This window comes from Palaemon carinicauda, chromosome 18 (assembly GCF_036898095.1).
Source record: "Palaemon carinicauda isolate YSFRI2023 chromosome 18, ASM3689809v2, whole genome shotgun sequence".
NCBI classification, from domain to species: domain Eukaryota; kingdom Metazoa; phylum Arthropoda; class Malacostraca; order Decapoda; family Palaemonidae; genus Palaemon; species Palaemon carinicauda.
This window is the reverse complement of record NC_090742.1, coordinates 63,217,611-63,237,347: the sequence shown is the minus strand read 5'-3', so window position 1 is coordinate 63,237,347 and position 19,737 is coordinate 63,217,611. Positions and strand designations below refer to the sequence as shown.

The following is a 19,737-nucleotide window of genomic DNA, read 5'->3' as shown; positions in this document are numbered from 1 at the left end:
GATATTGAATATACCTGAAATATGAAAGGCCCTCCAATCAAAGAGACTTTCAATAAGAAACATGGTATTGAAATATGACTTTCAATAAGAAACATGGTATTGCATAGTGATAGATTTATCTATGGAAGGTAAAAGTACAATTAAAAGAGGTCAGAGGTGAGTGAATGTTGAAACAATGCTTCCTTAGATATATGCTCTATACTATGAAGTAAAATCTTTTAAAATAAGAACAGTACAGTATATGGGTATAAGTGCAAAAATAAACCTCTACTTTATTAGCATATACATTGATGTTTTCAGCAAGCCTATTAAAAGATTATGTTCAGAGAGCATAGTACTGTATTTAGTTTCATAAGTAAACATACTTGACACTTTCAGTAGAGAATCGACTCAACACCTGGTCCTGGATCACCTAAATGTCAAATTATATTTTCCTATAATTTTTTTTTTAGACCATATAATTAACTTATGCAACTGAATGTGTAGTGGGTGTATCTTACTAAGGAATGCTAGTGTTCAAGAATAATTTTCAGATTCAAAATACAACTACATGACATGTTCCCAATCATTAAAAATAAAAAATACTGATGCATGCATGCAAGTGGTTACAACTACCTGTCTTACATAAATTCAATAAAATCAACACTTGCAAAGGTCAATACATCTCTAACTTTCACAGCTATAAGTTAATTTCATCACAATACATTAAAATCAAGAGAAATAAAATTAAAACTATAATTCATTTACTTGATACAGAATGGATAACACAAGTGCAAGTACAATATGTCATTAATTTTGTGCAATAATGCAATGTGAACACAGATTTTACACTGCATTTTATCCAATTGAAATGTGCAAAAAAAAGGCAATGACCAATGTAAAATTTAAATATGGTGTGACCCAATTAAAAATGAAACGGTTACAATCCCATGCTCTGGTCTCTCACTGTAATGCTCAACTGGGCATGGGTTTATTATATATACACTTTAAAGATTACTATCTTCAAACGTAGGAATCATATACCCTGAGAGTATATGCACCTTGAATTCATAAAGCAGACCAGTACAGTTAAAGGTATCCAAAGGCTGCTCTTTGATGTTCTTTGGTCAGCTTTTGCACAATACATGATTAACAGGTCAGCTTTTTTGTGTGCATTGATTAGAACTTTTGAGTTCTAAGTAACAATTTTTTGGCATAGCATTTTGTTGTCTCCTTAAGGGAAAAGCAACGAAATCCTGATCATATACTGTATTTGGAACACATGATTTCCTCAATATCCTTAATAAATAGTCCAGTGATATACACAGTTCAGGGAGAGAAACAGGATGGGATACCCACTGTCCAAAGTAGGTAACTGCCAGTGTTAAATTTTCACAGTTCACATGGCCCCCAACTGAATATATTCTCGGTCTTACTTTAAATTAATTCATTTTGATCTCTTCCACCTGAAACCTCTATTTCTTAATATCTGTTCTGTTCCAGTTTTCAACCTCATTTACAGATAAATTCACTAGAAAAAACTTTTTGAGTTATAAAAATAATAATAGACCCATTAAACATATTCTGACTATATCCAAGTTTGGGATTATTTCTTAAAACAGTTCAATGAAATCACCAAGTTATTTTCTTGGACTTTTATAGGGGTAAACTGAAAAACTTGAATGGAAAGCTAGAAAAAGAATAAGGTGAAGTTGAAGTAGTTGGGAAATTAATTGGGAAGAGACTTAGAAATTGTATGAAAAGTACAAAAAAAAGGTGAACAAGTTACAAAGAAATTAAAGAGAAAGCAAATATCAGTTCTAACTTACTTGGAAAGTTAGAAAAAGAATAAGGTGAAGTTGAAGTAGTTGGGCAATTAATTGGGAAGAGACTTAGAAATTGTATGAAAAGTACAAAAAAAGGTGAACACGTTACAAAGAAATTAAAGAGAAAGCAAATATCAGTTCTTACTTTATAAGCGAGATATTTAAATTTGCCACAAGACTGCTAACAAAAAATGAAAGATGCAAGGGGAAGCACACGGATGTTTCCAATTTTTTTCAAGTTTTTCTTTAGGACCATCTACATTACTTACAGCCTTAAAGTTTCTATTAGTTTTCTTTAGTCTTGTTTAGCTTTCCAACTACTACTTTGCCCCGCTTAAATTTCCACTTTATAAAGAAGAAATATGAATTGGTGGTCTCATTCAACATTAAGAATACAGAAGTCACAAGTGGATCATAAGGAACAATGACTAAGAACGTTATAATCACCCCAGATGGGTTTTTTTGGACTATATATTAAGGTATTTGGTATCAGTTGAAATTAACCTCATGTGTGATTTGAACCTCATTACTTTCCCTCTGAGAAATGAATGATTAAATGCCAAAAACTCATAAAAAATCCCGTTACACAAAATATGTGTAATAAATTTATACAAATATACAGTAAAGCCAAAATTCTAGAATCAAGCAAATATTAAAATCTAGCAGTTTTGCCATCCAACTGGATAATACATGAGAAAGATGACTTCAGATTTGTTCACGATGTAGAAGTACATGATTTTTCTCTATAAGCCTTTTTCTACAATGAATTCTAAAGCTATGAAAAACCTGACAGTTTTGCCATCAAAAGATGACTGCTAATTATTCTCCAGTGAATCTTTACACACTAATTCCTCTCAACAGGCCAAGGCACAAAGCTAACAAAATGGGTTTCAGATGGATGAAAATCTCATATTGCCTGTTAAGAGAGGTCCTATGATTTTCAAAAGTAAAAAGACAAAACAATGAGACGTCAGATCATTAGTGGACCTTAGTAACAGAGTAAGCTTGGTTTGAAAATCAGTTAAAATGTTATACCTGTCCCACATATTTTTCAAACTACAATATCTCCACATCAAACAACTTTCCCCCTACACATCACCCAACCTACAAGAGCTAAGCAATAAGCTCACTGGCGTGAATATCTACCGACTCGAGATGTCCTAGGGTCAGGGGAGATGAGCGGGTGCTTGGTCCCTTGTTAAGCAAAGAAAGCCATGGCTAGACTCAAAAACATAATAATCATGTCTGTAGGACTGCTGTACCCAGGTTAGTATTTGGGATGTACTGTAGCATGCAGTAACAAAAAAAGGAAGAAAAGTCTCTTATGGTGTGTTATGCCTATGTAAATGGCCGACCATCTCTTGGTAGCTCAAGAGATATGTACTGTATAGATACGTAACCTTACCCAATGCAACAAACTGATGAACCAACAACCTGTAGACACAAAATTGTAGTGAAAGTGCAGTTGCACATTTAAAATACATCTGATATCTGCAAAGAATATAAAATCCATGAAGCATACATACACTACAATACTGAATATATTAAATGGACACTCAACTGCTCACCTAAAATCTAATCCTACACTATTTCCAATTTAGGATATTTAGTTTGAAATTTGAAAAAAAATCTTATTCTACAAAAGATTATACAACATAGATACCTGAACAAATTCTTTCAAACTCGTGATATTAAAAACACTAAAAAAAATTTGACCTGTTGTACTATGAATAAACTGAAGTAGAACTTGAAACTACAATGCAACAAACTTTGTGAGAACAAAAAATATCCTAGAAATATATGTACTGTATAAAGATATTTATGAAAAATAAAAAGCTAAATCTCTCTCACATATGCTGATGGAGGCTGAATAATATCATTGCCATGAAAGACTACCAGTTATTGGAATATAATGCACAGATTACATTGCAGGTGTAACTTACAAATCCATGCTATCTGAAACAGAAATTATAAAAAACAGGGACTTGCGAGTTAAATGTTAGATGAGTTTCTTCCCTGATCTCATTAATTAGGAATTGGGAGCCAATATAGCTCAGCTCCAGTTTCCAATTTCCATTATGTAAGGATATCACTCCCAGTGCAAATATTTTCTAAGCTAGAGATCTTTACAAAAAGTACTCAAAAATAAAGCTTGAAGGAATCACAGAACTATAAAAACCGTTGAAAGTGACCACGAGTAAGTTATACCTGTACTAGACAAAGAGGGACTATTTCTTTGTCATTGCCTAGCATGCATCAAATTTAGGCATCCATAGCATAACATTTACCGAAACAGATTTCTCAGATATGTACATACTGTTGCTAAACAATAAGCGGTAATTCAAATAAAAAAGGGCCTACCATCATTGAGAGAAAATCATGTAAAGGGGTGCTATACTACACTAGCCAAAATGGAATGAACTGTACACATAACAGCGAATTCCTTACAATGTCAAACAATCATTTCTTATTTATATATTGATGTTTCATAACTTGGTATATTTTATGAGTAAAATACAAAAACCCCAGTTTTACATATTGCATTCGGCACAAAAGCAAAAAAAACTGTTTACCATCAACTGTTTAATTGTGATATGAGAATCACATATGTTTAAAGTAATATGTATTTTCATAGCCATACAAACGCAAGTCTTTTAATTAGGGGGACTGATCCAGCATGAGATGGAATCCATTATTAAAGTTGGATAACAAGTAGTTACCCAGCTGGTGAGAATGCATGGCGAGTAGCCTCGGCCCATTTCCAGCCAGAGAGCCTTCACTACTGACTTTTCGGCCCAATACCGAGAGGGGCGGTTGAGGAGGGAAGTTGGATTGGACTCAGGTTTGTATGGCTAGGAAAAATACAAATTACTTTAAAAACTTGGAATTTGTTACTACGCGGCATACAAACCCTCATCCCTTATTTAGGGAAACTTACTGCTTGGTAGGCTACAAGTCCCCTGGAACCCAGACTAGAAGGTTTATTTTCTTCCCTGGAAGTGATCACTGCTTGACCTGTGGAGAAGCAAAGTGATGACCTCAGAAACCTCTTACCGACCCAAAAGTTTGGCCACCAGCCTCTGAAGAAAAAATCACGCTGGATCAGGGAGTCCTACGAAACAGTCCTCCATGATTCCACTGCTGCCAATACACGACTCTCAGAAAGAAGAGAGTTCCAGAATGTCAATGCCACCTTTGAAACCAGTGTCTCACCTCTTCAAAACTCAGTTAGCCCACTGGTTAGGTGCCTGGTGGACAAAGAAGGTTTCTGCGTTACTACCTGACAGCATACGGCTTCTCCAAAACCTCTGGGGTTGACTTTGCGAAGTACGTCACTGCTCCTAACCAATGGATCCAGGAAGCCCCATGGAGAGAGGCCAAAGACAAAGCCTCCATGGCTTAGAAGGACATGCCATTCACCCGAGTACCTCCAATGATAGTCCCCTCTTAGGGTGCACATTGAAGGGTCAACCTGCAGAGATGCAGATAATGCGTTCTCCAGTGTGCAGAAGCTCCGCTACCGAGAGAGGGAGTGTGGCAGGGTCTTGCTTAACCGAATTGCCTGGAGTGAGTTCTCACAACCACTTGCTCCAGGAAGACTTCACCAGATCCAACCATGGCAACTCCAATGAGGGCTTTGAACTATGAGGAGCACCGAAATGTCAATCAATGACCAAAGTCCTCCCAGCAGGAAATGCCACAGTTGCCTGCACCAGGCTGTTGAACACATGATTGAGGACATGGAGCTTCACAAAGGAACTCTCCGACTTGAGGTAGTTTGCCAGAGCAGGGAACAGACAGGAGTCCTTGAGACATCTTATCCCCAAGAACCCTAACACTTTGCCAAGGCCAAAGCATGCTCTGGATTGAATTGAATTGAATATAAAATTTAGGCCTTAAGCCAAGCACTGGGGCATCAAAGGCTCTAGAGAGACTGCTCCCCCCACAACTATGACTGTTGGGAACGTAATTAGGGGCTGATGAAGGCCTGGGCAGGCCAATGGGAGAACTAGCACAGGACCTAGCAGAACCAGGAAAAGTACCAGGTACTTCTTCAGGTTGGGGTGGGGGGCAACCAAATTCTTGGCTTATCAAAGCGCGCATGCACACAGGTACAGCCTCAAAATAGTGCTTTCCTCTCTACTAATGAAAGAGAACTCATTGGTAGAGGGAGGAGTGGTGTCCAGTGGCCTTGAAACAGAAAGCCCCTGAAAGAGAGGTGGTGTCACAGGGAAGCCCTATCCCTGGACTTCTTTGACCTCTTCCTCATCTTAGGAGAAGAGCCTGAATCTGGTCAAAGGACTAGAAGAAGGAGGAGAATGAGAAAGAACAGCGTGCATATTCTTCCTCTTCCTGGCTCTACAAGCAGAGCAATCAAGGACTAAACGACCATACACAATGATGCTCCCCCAGGGGTAAAAACCACATAGGTTTCTCCAACAGGAGCCACAACACTGAGGCACACTGTCACAAGGGGAGGGGAAGACACTCTCACAAGGCCCCGCAATGAGCAGGAATGGAGGCAAAGCCACTGTCACTGAGGAAGGAAGAACAGGCGACAGACCCCTAACACAACGGTTGGGGCAACAGACACAGGGGAAGGGGTGTGAATAACTGGGTGTGGCTTAGGGATTGGAGTAAACCCATGGAGAGGGTAACTCTCACCTTAGCCTACCACATCTATCTGATGTGGTAACGTCCCTGACTGGGGTTCGAGTCCCGCTCAAACTCGTTAGTTTCTTTGGTCGCTGTAACTTCACCATCCTTGTGAGCTAAGGATGTGGGGTTTGGGGGAACCTATAAGTCTTTCTGCCGAGTCATTAGCAGCCATTGCCTGGCCCTCCTTGGTCCTAGCTTGGGTGGAGAGGGGGCTTGGGCACTGATCATATGTATATATGGTCAGTCTCTAGGGGCATTATCCTGCTTGATAGGGCCATGTCATTGTCCCTTTCCTCTGCCATTCATGAGCGGCCTTTAAAACCCCTTATTTAAATTTCTGGCAGCGGTAATATTTTCTTAAACTTTAAATTAAATTTTACTAACATCATTGGATAATATTTCAGATTTATAAAGACAAGGAAGGTTTTCATTTATAGTTCCATGGTGTACAACCATACCCAACATATAATTTGATTCCAAAATTGCAGAAGAAATTTAATAAAAGTAGATACAATAAAGGGCTATATATCTATATACCATGGTACTTTCTCCAATTTTGGGAGATAAACGACATAAAAAAAAGACACAAAAAGGGATTTTTTTCTCATCAAAGTTTCATTTGTGGTGGAAAATTGGGGGAGGTTGGGCCATGGCCCCTTATTAGTACCAATAAAACTCGGTCGAGTCCCTCGTTAGGTAAAGAGGAACAATGAAGGTTTAAATAATTTCAGATAATAATTTTTTACTCAACTAAGTTTTGAAAAACCTCTTGTAATTATACGATCATTATTTTACCCGGCAATGTTAAAGTTTCCCCATCTTACGTAAGAGATAAGCTAATTGAACTGATTAAAAAGATTTTCCCAAAGCATATGAGAGAGTGCTGTGGGGCAAAAAGGCAAGGCTGTAAACACTACACCCATCTCCCCTCAATATACAATCAGAAGCTACCTTCCCAAAGGGCAAAGGAATTATGCTACTCATGAGAATCTGGCTTAAGTGAACGATCATATTGCGCATGCATGATGTTTTTCTATAATCTGAGGATAAATCCTTTTTTGGTAAATGAAATATATTGAAAGTGTTTCAAAATGCTTATCTGATCACGTGGATATTGATGAAGCTGGTAATATGCACATTCAGTCTTTACAGATTTGATTATCTGAATTTTATAAATTATCTTCACCATTATTATGTTGAAGCAGGAAATGTATTCATGATAAAATGTAGAACTTTCCTATTCACTATGAAAAAAGTGCCATTGCTGTGAGTAATCTGAGGTAAAGATACCATGAAAATGTAGTTGGTGATAGTCGCAAGAGTCTGGACTACTGTACTTCAGAATTTCAACACAATCTCAAATATTTCCAAGATGTTGGATATGTGCACACATCCTTCTGATATAGAGACACTGTATGGTTTCCTTGCCTAATATGTCTTCATAATGAATAATGAATTGTAAATTGCTATCTTAAAGGTGGATCACCAGACGAGGTTGTCACAGAGAGATACTTGTATGTAGAAAAAATCAAGGTTAATCCAAAGGACTACAAGAAACTATAAAAAAAATTGAGATGCAATTGTTCATCAGTATGAGAAAAATCACTAATCTACTATGAGTATTCACCTTTGAAAGTAAAACTAAAAAGTATTTCAAAGATGGCAGTAATTGTGATATTATGTAAGCAGATATATTTACCTACATTATGTAAATAAATATATTTACTTACAATTATTTTTTCACTAACACAAAGTATTGTGGTGCCCTGAACACTACCAAATCATCTTCCTCTTTATCTCACTTAGAAAAGTATCCTGACTCAATCCTGTGGTACACATTTTTGCCCAGCTTATCAGTGAATATCGGCATCAATGACCTTAGATGTCAGGATGCCAGATAACTCCTAATCAATTGATTATCAGTGAATAAGACCTTGACAAAGTGGAAAAATCCCCTCTTTCATCCAAAATCTCATATTAAACTTTAAAGTTCCAAAATGAAATTGAGATATTTTAAGAGTTCCCACAAAAGTGAAGGTCCCTAAGTTTATTTAATCTTGAATGCATCAATTTTTTAACTCATCTTTCAACTTTTTTATCTTTTGCAGAAATAATTGTTTGCCCTGTTAATAATCTCACCAGACCAGCAAATCGATGGAGACCAGAAATATAAGATTTTACCTCTTTATCTAAACCCAATACGACATAATTACGTGATAGACAGTTCCTAGAAATGTTAATTGAAGGTTCACACATACCCAGAAGCTAAACAAAGAAATGTAGGATTTTCTCTTTCTACCTAAACCCAATACGACATAATTATGCGGTAGAAAGTTCCTAGAAATATTAATTGAAGGTTCACACATACCCAGAAGCTAAAAAATTTTGACTGACTTTTTGAGAACTTGCGTGAATACTGTCAGCAGCAACACAGCATGTGTACTATATAACGGGAAGACTCAGCTTCTTTTAAAATAATGTTATAATAGAATCTTTATCAGATATCCATCTAATTTCTATATCCAGTGCACAGGTGATTAGTCACCTCAGTAAGGAACACAAAAAATATCAAAATTTATGTAGTCTTTTCGAAAGAAATTTTTTTCTTTATAAACTTGCTTAGATAAACAATCATGTGTCCTCCAAGTTACATTTTCATTTCTCCTTCATGCAATGTATTAAATTACTGTATCATGAGAAAAAAAAAAGAATTAACTATAATACTGCTTATGATAATAATCTCATTATAAACAAGAATATTATATCGATCACTCCAAATTACCACTTATTGGGTCACTTCATCTCTGCAAAACTATTCTGAGAAAACCATCACAAAAAGAATCTTAGAAAAGTAAAATTACTCCCTTTTTTTAAGACTCCTTCGGTGGGAAAGATTAAAATGCTAAAATATATCAGAAAGTGAATTCTAATACAGCAGTCGCAGCCTCATGTGGGAATGAGATCACTAAAATTTATAGTATTACCTTTAGCCTATAAAAACAATTCCTGTGATTCTTAGGATATTTTAATATGCCACCAGTTCCCTCTTCTGGGACGTTCCCAGTTTCCGAAGTCCATATCACTATCCCTTAAATTATAAAGTCACTCAGATTTATTTTAAGAAATACCCGCAGGTTTATGATAAGTTACATACTCACGCTGTGCTAAAATGCTTAAGAGTGTTCAGGTGGCTGGTAAATGGTAAAGTCTTGCGCATGCTTCTAAGATAACGGGTCGCACCAAACCAAACTATAACCTTCAGTGGAGATCATGCAGTATCTTACCCAAAAATTGAACATTTTCCCTATAATCTGAATCCTTGCCTCAAAACCAGTCAAAAAATGTGATTGCATATTTACAAAGTTACCAAAAAATACATAGTTCAACTGAACACATCAGTAAGGCCACGAGCAACAAGAGCCCATCTTTACACATACCGAAGATGCTGGTCTTGCTCTCAACGACAACCAAAGCTGTTGGTTGGGGACATACATCTCAGCTGGAATGTCATCATTTTCTGGACTAAGCTTGACTTCCTTGTCATGCTTGCGACCTGTTAATGAAGAGCCAAATGAGGACTTGGAGGAACAAAGAGATATTATCATTATCATTACTTGCTAAGCTAGAACCCTAGTTGGAAAAGCAGGATGCTATAAGCCCAGGGGCTCCAACAGTGAAAATAGCCCAGTGAGGAAAGGAAACAAGGAAAAATAAAATATTTTAAGAACAGTAACAATAAAATAAATATTTCCTAAATAATCTATAAAAACTTTAACAAAACAAGAAGAGTAATAAGATAGAATAGTGTGCCCGGGTGTACACTCAAGCAAGAGAACTCTAACCACAGACAGTGGAACACCATGGTGCAGAGGTTATGACACTAACCAAGAATTAGAGAACAATGGTTTGATTTTAGATTGTCCTTCAAGAAGAGCTACATGCAGTGTTTTGATAGTCAATAAGTTTTTCACATTATCTTAAAAAAATTATAAATTTCCTTTTTTCTCCAACTGTTAAAATATTAAAATGAAATTGTTATAAGGCAAAAGTCTATGGCTCAAGTTAACAAAACTTAAAAAAATAAGAATTCAAGCAATCAACACAAGAAATAAGACTAACTAACACCCATTTGGGATCAGCAGATAGTAACTAATCTTTCCGTGCAGCGGAGGAGAATAATACCCTTTGTGTATTTTCTTCTAATTCACTTAATCACTGTTTATTCTCTTTGGAGTTAAAGCGATGCCAACATTGAAAGCATTGTCTCACAGATATTCTATTCAAGTCACAGTCATTGGTCAAATTATTTAGCAACAGAAGTACTTATGGAATGATAGTTCAAAGAAGAGAAACATACCAGCACTGATAGGCCCCATGGGTGCTACTTGATTTTGGGAAGTGTAGCCAACGACTAAAGGCGGTTGCCTCATAAGCAATCTCGCCACTCCTTCACATTCTCTCAACACGTCTACAGCCAATACCTGTGTTCGAGCTTCTGGCGCTAACCCAGGGTACTTTTGTAACCACTCTGCCAAGGCATGGAAATCTGATGGAAAACATTTCAGAAATTAATGAAAAATTAATGATAAAACAATTATTACCAAAGCATGAAAAAATTTCTTTCTGATGACTGGTTTTATTCAATAAAACAGAATGTATTTACACAATTCAACCTAGCATTTTTCTCTTAAGCATAGTTAGTTCATGATCATTAAAACATGTGTTAAAATAAAGCACCCATTTCTTCATATGTCTATGGTGCAGTTGTGAAGGAAATCCCTTCTTAAAAACAGATCTGGAATCAATTCTTTACCTCAGACAATCAAAATCATCCGTGAATAAAATGAAAGGAATGAAGGTAAAAAATATGAACGATGAAAAAAGGGGTTTTAACGAAGAAAAAACTTATTTTTGGAGAGGTGGTATGTGGTCTCTAATAACTTTCCTGTGGAACTGTAGAACAGGAAATCCAGTAAAACAAAAAATGCCAAAGAAATATTGTCTTTCCTGCTCCAGGGTCAGTGTATCAATGTGCAAACCCCAGAATTAGCTAATATAGGATCTACTGAATCAGTCACAGCAACTCTTATCCTGAAGTACATCTGACCACTGATCTCACATCATAACCGAGAACCAACGCTGGTACTGGAGAAAAAGGTGCCAGGGAACTTGTATACGCTCTACTATCATCCTTAATATTCGGAGTAAGGCTTACTGTACAGTATTGTATACAGTATGCCTCCCTACCCTACCTATGGCTAGGCAGGACATCTTGGAGACCACATACCAATTCCCAAAAATAGGTTTTTCCTTAGTCAAAACCCACTTTTTGGGGTTAATGTGCTGTGTGGTCTCCAAGAACTAATATCAAAGAAACATTAGACTAATGTACCATAATGAACAATCATCTCAAACCAAGCAAATGATTTGTTCAATGGTAAAATATCAAGCCGATACTCACCTCATAAACGAAGCCAGATGAGGGAGGTCATTAGAATATGGATAGCCCTAGTAGGATCTCTGCAGGGAAGATACTGGAGAGAGATTGCTATTCCCAATTGTAAAGCCACGAAATAATGAGTGCTTGGAAATAGCCACGAAATAATGAGTGCTTGGAAATAGCCAAGAAAAGAGAGGTGCTGGCTCATTTCGTGGAGGTAAAGGACCTCAACAATGAGTGTTTGCAGGAAAGGAGACACCTACATTTTTAATAATATTGGACTTTCTCTTGGCAGGGACAGAGCATGATTTCAAAAGGTCTGGGCTGGTCATGGACCTCTAAACCTTCTTATGGGTTAATTCCCCAATTAATCCATTGATGTGAGTTGGTTATAGTTTTAAGGCACGAAATTACTCTGGGCCCCTTGCTTAACCTAGCTGAGAATAGTGTCTACATGGCTATGTTAACCTATTAGGTATATTGCAAATGCTAATTACTGCAATTTTACTTCATATTGAGATCAAACCCAGTCTCTTCAAATGAAAAGCAAGGTCTCTATTGATCACGTTGCCAGAGGGTGTTTTACAAAATCTTAAAACAAGAAAAGTAACAAAATAATTTTTACTTAAACATCCCCAGCAGACAGAAAAAATAGGCAGTACAAGCGTACTGTATACAGTATGCTGATAACTGTAAAAGATTTACCTAGCCTAAAAACTTAGGCCGAAGATCAAAACTTAAATTAGCGTGATAAAATTCATAAGAAATTAAGAGGTGATAAGACACTAAACCTAAACAACTTATCAAACCGACATGAAAACATCAGAAGCTTGTACTGTGGCAGAACAGCGAGAAATGTATACATCTCCCGTCTATCATAGTCTAAAAACAAGAACCAATACTTAGACTCAGCAAACAATATGAACAACTGTGTTAATACTCAAAAGAAGTACAGTAAAGAGAAGACTAATTATTAAAGCTAAATCATTCCCATGCTGTCAGGAAAAACAAAAACAAATTCCAAACTAAATGGTATCATACTTCGAGTAGCAAAAGTCAAAGTAAACAGCACCCAGAGAAGAATATTATTGTACGTTTATTGCATTAACTTTATTGCTCAGAATAACAATTAACAAATAACAAATTCAGAGGTTAATCAACGGTACTTAAAAGTTGAGGAGGATGCAAAAATCTGGGGCAAAGAGCGTAAAGATAAGTGTGTATGTTTGCTTCCCCAACAACAGATATAAGATGGTAATTGAGCATAAACCAGTGCCCAGGTAGCTTTGTCTCCAGTCCTAGTACTGTTTCTCAGTGACAACTTGTCATCAGCTGTCCAAAGTATTTCAGCAGAAGAGGTGCTATGATGGTTCAGCAAAGCCTGAATCCAAGAGTCTCCCTTATACTTGCTAAGTCCTTGCTATGCAAGTTGAAACATTTATGCTAGAAGAGGGAAGACAATATTTCTTTGATATTTTCTTGTCGTATTGAATTCTCTATTCTAGCCTGTTACAGGAAAGTTCTTGGAGACCACACAGCACAAAAAAAAAACCCAAAAAAGGATTTAAGTAATGTCCACACATTAAATACACATAAGGACAGATACTTGCTCATCCCTGGCCAAAGCATACCTTTCAACAGTTGCTGAGCACCCCACAGGGAAAACTTAATTTTTTGAGCTTTTATGTGTTCCAGCCAAGCATAACAAACCACCTTAAGTATTGCTGATCCAGCTCGACGTTGTAAAACGACACCGAGTTTTGACACAGCATCCAAGACAGGTTCCAGTACTGCAGCTTAAAGAAAGAGTAAAAATCATCTAAATAACTGTTTCAAACACACCAAACACCTGCTATTGTTGCTTTGATGCATGGTTTTATAAGGCAGGGAACTCTACTATTAAATGCAATGCTAAATTTCTCTTACTATATAATGCAGATAATGCCACCACAAATTTTTTTTTTTTTCAACAATCTTTAAAGATCTTTGTTACCAAGATCCTTCATGGTTTCATCCTATTCACGTTCTTCTAACTGTTATCCTGATTCAATTTATCATTGCCTAAATCATACTTATTTGAATTCTATCCTCTCAGATCTCCCGTATTTCAGGCATAGGATGCTTTAAGACTAATACCCTTCTTATAGTGCATTGTATAAATTAAGTATATAATTTCTTATTTTCCTATTATTGAACTTACTTTTAATGCATCATAAAATTTTATAGATCCTCGTTTTAACTTCTAAAGCCAAAAAGGAAATTTCTGAGCAAGAATTTTTTTAACATTAATAACCACAAAATTTCTTCATACAGATCCTCAAGTGTAAATGCATCATAATACAACTTACCAATGTATTCATACACATAATAATGAGGTTCATGAGGGATTCGACCAATACCACGCCACACTCTCGGCTTTGGCATGGAATTCTGAAGTTGCGCCAGACTTACAGTTCGACAAACATTACTTATGGCTTCAACTGATTCTTCTTCACTTTCCTGTAGAACGCAAATGTTCATCATTAAAGAAATTACATGGAAAAAACACTAAAGAACTTCTCAAAAATTACTTGAAGCTAAAAGGCTCAACTATGATACTTCATAAGACTACAATAAAAAGTGCATTTATGTAACATGGTACGATAGAAAGCATTCAAATAATACAAGAAGTAAATTCAATATGAAGGAGAACGAGAAGGATGTCAGTGTTCTGCATGAAGAGAATAACTAGCACTGATGTTTTGAAGTATTTCATGTAACCAAGGCTAGTGGTGCCAACTGTAAGCAATTTATAGCTTAAATTCATTTACCTAAGCCAAGTTTCCTGACATTCAAAGTGCACCAGTTAATAAATCAGGTTTTGGGTTGCATAAAAACCACATAATTTAGCAAGGGGGAGTCTTGAGTTAAATCTAACATCTTATATTATTTTTGGACAAGAGACTGATTATAAGATATGACACTTTTGTCGAAGAAAATCGCACAAGCACTCTCACACCCAGTCCATAGGATATGGTGAAAAAAAATGTTAGAACAGCAATGATTGTTTTTGGTCAAAATATAGTATATGCAACATGAATGGAAAATTTCTCTATCTCACAGATGAGGTTAATACGAAAACAAGATCTAGGGATTAACCATAGATTTTATACAAGCTTAGGAAAGGTCTTATCAGATAAACAGGTTTAAAAGCCAGAAATGACACCTAAATACTGGTTAACCCTGAACTTAAAGCTAGGCAAAGCAACACCTGGGTTATATTCAGTGATCTTTCTCTCAAATGTTAAACATACAAGACAGTTGAGCCATGTCTGTCATTATGAGATCTTTATCTCATAACCTTCCTCTGTAGAGGCCTTGTTTGAATGGGTCAAACAGTTTACATAACCTTCTTTGTTTGCAAGAAACATAATATTTTTTCAGAGGAAAACAAAACCCAATGGTTACGGCACAAGAAATCATGGTAGAAAATGACCTCAAGAATAATATTTACAGTACATTTTACTGCAGTAATTGGTCACAGTGAAAAGGATCAAGAGGTTCACAGCGTGTGTGTGATATTTACATACATATACCAAAGGCACTTCCCCCAATTTTGGGGGGTAGCCGACATCAACAAGAAACAAAACAAAAAAGGGGACCTCTACTCTCTACGTTCCTCCAGCCTAACCAGGGACTCAGCCGAGTTCAGCTGGTACTGCTAGGGTGCCACAGCCCAACCTCCCACATTTCCACCACAGATGAAGCTTCATACTGCTGAGTCCCCTACTGCTGCTACCTCCGCGGTCTTCTAAGGCACCGGAGGAAGCAGCAGGGCCTACCGGAACTGCGTCACAATCGCTCGCCATTCATTCTTATTTCTAGCACGCTCTCTTGCCTCTCTCACATCTATCCTCCCATCACCCAGAGCTTTCTTCACACCATCCATCCACCCAAACCTTGGCCTTCCTCTTGTACTTCTCCCATCAACTCTTGCATTCATCACCTTCTTTAGCAGACAGCCATTCTCCATTCTCTCAACATGGCCAAACCACCTCAACACATTCATATCCACTCTAGCCGCTAACTCATTTCTTACACCCGTTCTCACCCTCACCACTTCGTTCCTGACCCTATCTACTCGAGATACACCAGCCATACTCCTCAGACACTTCATCTCAAACACATTCAATTTCTGTCTCTCCATCACTTTCATTCCCCACAACTCCGATCCATACATCACAGTTGGTACAATCACTTTCTCATATAGAACTCTCTTTACATTCATGCCCAACCCTCTATTTTTTACTACTCCCTTAACTGCCCCCAACACTTTGCAACCTTCATTGACTCTCTGACGTACATCTGCTTCCACTCCACCATTTGCTGCAACAACAGACCCCAAGTACTTAAACTGATCCACCTCCTCAAGTAACTCTCCATTCAACATGACATTCAACCTTGCACCACCTTCCCTTCTCGTACATCTCATAATCTTACTCTTACCCACATTAACTCTCAACTTCCTTCTCTCACACACCCTTCCAAATTCTGTCACTAGTCGGTCAAGCTTCTCTTCTGTGTCTGCTACCAGTACAGTATCATCCGCAAACAACAACTGATTTACCTCCCCTTCATGATCATTCTCGTCTACCAGTTTTAATCCTCGTCCAAGCACTCGAGCATTCACCTCTCTCACCACTCCATCAACATACAAGTTAAACAACCACGGCGACATCACACATCCCTGTCTCAGCCCCACTCTCACCGGAAACCAATCGCTCACTTCATTTCCTATTCTAACACATGCTTTACTACCTTTGTAGAAACTTTTCACTGCTTGCAACAACCTTCCACCAACTCCATATAACCTCATCACATTCCACATTGCTTCCCTATCAACTCTATCATATACTTTCTCCAGATCCATAAACGCAACATACACCTCCTTACCTTTTGCTAAATATTTCTCGCATATCTGCCTAACTGTAAAAATCTGATTCATACAACCCCTACCTCTTCTAAAACCACCCTGTACTTCCAAGATTGCATTCTCTGTTTTATCCTTAATCCTATTAATCAGTACTCTACCATACACTTTTCCAACTACACTCAACAAACTAATACCTCTTGAATTACAACACTCATGCACATCTCCCTTACCCTTATATAGTGGTACAATACATGCACAGACCCAATCTACTGGTACCATTGACAACACAAAACACACATTAAACAATCTCACCAACCATTCAATTACAGTCACACCCCCTTCCTTCAACATCTCAGCTTTCACACCATCCATACCAGATGCTTTTCCTACTCTCGTTTCATCTAGTGCTCTCCTCACTTCCTCTATTGTAATCTCTCTCTCATTCTCCTCTCCCATCACTGGCACCTCAACACCTGGAACAGCAATTATATCTGCCTCCCTATCATCCTCAACATTCAGCAAACTTTCAAAATATTCCGCCCACCTTTTCCTTGCCTCCTCTCCTTTTAACAACCTTCCATTTCCATCTTTCACTGTCTCTTCAATTCTTGCGCCGGCCTTTCTTACTCTCTTCACTTCTTTCCAAAACTTCTTCTTATTCTCTTCATATGACTGACCCAGTCCCTGACCCCACCTCAGGTCAGCTGCCCTCTTTGCCTCACGTACCTTGCGCTTTACTTCCACCTTTTTCTCTCTATATTTTTCATACTTCTCTATACTATTACTCTGCAGCCATTCTTCAAAAGCCCTCTTTTTCTCTTCCACTTTTACCTTCACTCCTTCATTCCACCATTCACTGCCCTTCCTCATGCTGCCTCCAACAACCTTCTTGCCACATACATCACTTGCAATCCCAACAAAATTTTCTTTTGCTAACTTCCACTCCTCCTCTAAATTACCAGTTTCTCTTACTCTCACCTCGTCATATGCCATTTTCAACCTTTCCTGATATTTACTTTTTACCCCAGGTTTTATTAGCTCTTCAACCCTCACTAGCTCCCTTTTACATCCACCTACTCTATTCCCCCACTCTTTTGCTACAACCAATTTTCCTTCCACCAAAAAATGATCAGACATACCGTTAGCCATACCCCTAAACACGTGCACGTCTTTCAATCTTCCAAACATTCTTTTAGTTATCAACACATAATCCATTAATGCCCTTTCTACTACTCTTCCATTTGCCACTCTTACCCATGTATACTTATTTTTATCTTTCTTTTTAAAAAAGCTAGCACTTATTACCATCTCTTGTTCAACACACATATCTACCAGTCTCTCACCACTCTCATTTTCACCTGGTACGCCATACTTCCTGAAATTATTAATGAAAAGTAACATTCAGGCTTCATAAGTATAGGGATCACACATCTACCATACAAACAGCCCAGTTCTGATATAACAAGCATAACCAAAAGTTGCAATTCAGATCTAATAGTTTGAAGCCATAAAACTATATGGCTTAAATTCTTTTTTTAAGTTTTATCAACACAAAACCTGAAAATATGAATCTAGTACAAATTACTCTTCAGAACAACTAGAAAAGGAATGAAGCTCATGCCACTACTGTACCTTAACTTCATCGACCACTTTTTGGATCATAATGACGAGCTTGTCTCGCATCATAGCGTACTGTAAACGTGCCATGTCGTCTGTCTTGATCAGGTTATCTCTCTCCTGTATCTGAAATTATATAGGACAGATTAACATTACAGGTTTGACTTTCTTTGAATTTTGAATTTAATAATTATTCGCAAGATTTAGGAACGTCCACCACCAAATATATAATTTCAGGGATAAATTTGGATTCCTAGAGTTAGGATTATTCTAGTTGCCAATACCTATATTTAGGGAATATAAGGTAAGTTATTAAGTATAAATCAACAACACACACATGTATTCCTTCCTTCATAATAAATATCATTAAATCCCTTAGGCTTAACTCTCGTTATCCGTGACTAATTAGTTTCCAAAAACTACTGCGTATACAAAATGAATTTTTCTCATAAAAATATATGCTAAGTGTGTCTAATGTGGACCATAAGTTCCCAACTTTCATATTATATCTGAATGAACTGTATTTTACCTAAAATGAATAAATGTATTAATTACAGGGGTGAATGTAGTTTATCGGGACAGGGCGATATCTTTCTTATTACTAGCCCAATCGTTTTTCCTTATGGGGAAGATGTGCTTTACTATAATCCGATATACAGTGCCATAATATGAAGTTATTTTATAGTTTCTAAGTTCAGCCCAAGAAGGGGGTCCGGGGGCTTGCCCCCGCCTAGGGGCTGTGACCTGGGAACTACTAGGTTCGGTTAGGTTGGGTTTGTGGGGTTTATATGATAGCGACAGTGGTTTGGGGGGTCGCAGCCCCCCCCCCCCCCCCCGTTAGGTCATTAGGAAGGTAAGGATACGGCTTATAGGTCAGGTTAGGGGGGAGAGTGAGTTGGGGTTAGTAGTTGTCCAATTTTTCTCGGCGTGTCCCCATAAACTCCAAAGGCTCCTGATTACATATTACTATATTTAATAAACCTGAGTTTAAGAATGAAATTAATGTCAATGTATCGTGAATTGTGGTGAGTTATTCATCCAATCATGTCAGTGAAAGCAGGAGTTAGCCAACCATACATTTGTAAGTAAATGTAATGTCGACACTTTAACTAAATGCCCCATGTATTCTTCTGTACAAATAAATAAATCTTTACTGTATCCACTAATAATGCACGTAATATTCACACATTCGTATCGTAATAAGAAATAAAAACATCGCAAATTTAAATATTTTCTGTTTGTGTTTATAAGTTGGTCGGCACTATTGTCTATGCTTTCAAAATCAGGTGATTAAGGCAAACTAC

The 19,737-nt window shown here is 37.3% G+C and overlaps 1 protein-coding gene across 2 annotated transcripts in view; it reads right to left on the bottom strand.

Moving 5' to 3' along the window:
* Positions 1-1,807: 1,807 nt before the first annotated feature.
* The window catches only part of LOC137657853 (uncharacterized), a 56,260-nt gene continuing 38,330 nt past the window's right edge, over positions 1,808-19,737 (bottom strand). Inside the window, exons 7-12 of one of the 2 annotated variants that reach the window (XM_068392450.1) lie at positions 18,449-18,559; positions 14,253-14,403; positions 13,536-13,700; positions 10,822-11,010; positions 9,902-10,017; positions 1,808-3,239 (exon numbers count right to left, since the gene is read on the bottom strand). In XM_068392450.1, the coding sequence (XP_068248551.1) occupies positions 3,207-3,239; positions 9,902-10,017; positions 10,822-11,010; positions 13,536-13,700; positions 14,253-14,403; positions 18,449-18,559 (765 nt within the window). In that variant the 3' untranslated portion in view covers positions 1,808-3,206. Of the gene's footprint in view, positions 3,240-8,807; positions 10,018-10,821; positions 11,011-13,535; positions 13,701-14,252; positions 14,404-18,448; positions 18,560-19,737 lie in introns of those variants that run through there. The other variant, XM_068392449.1, reaches the window with a different exon arrangement.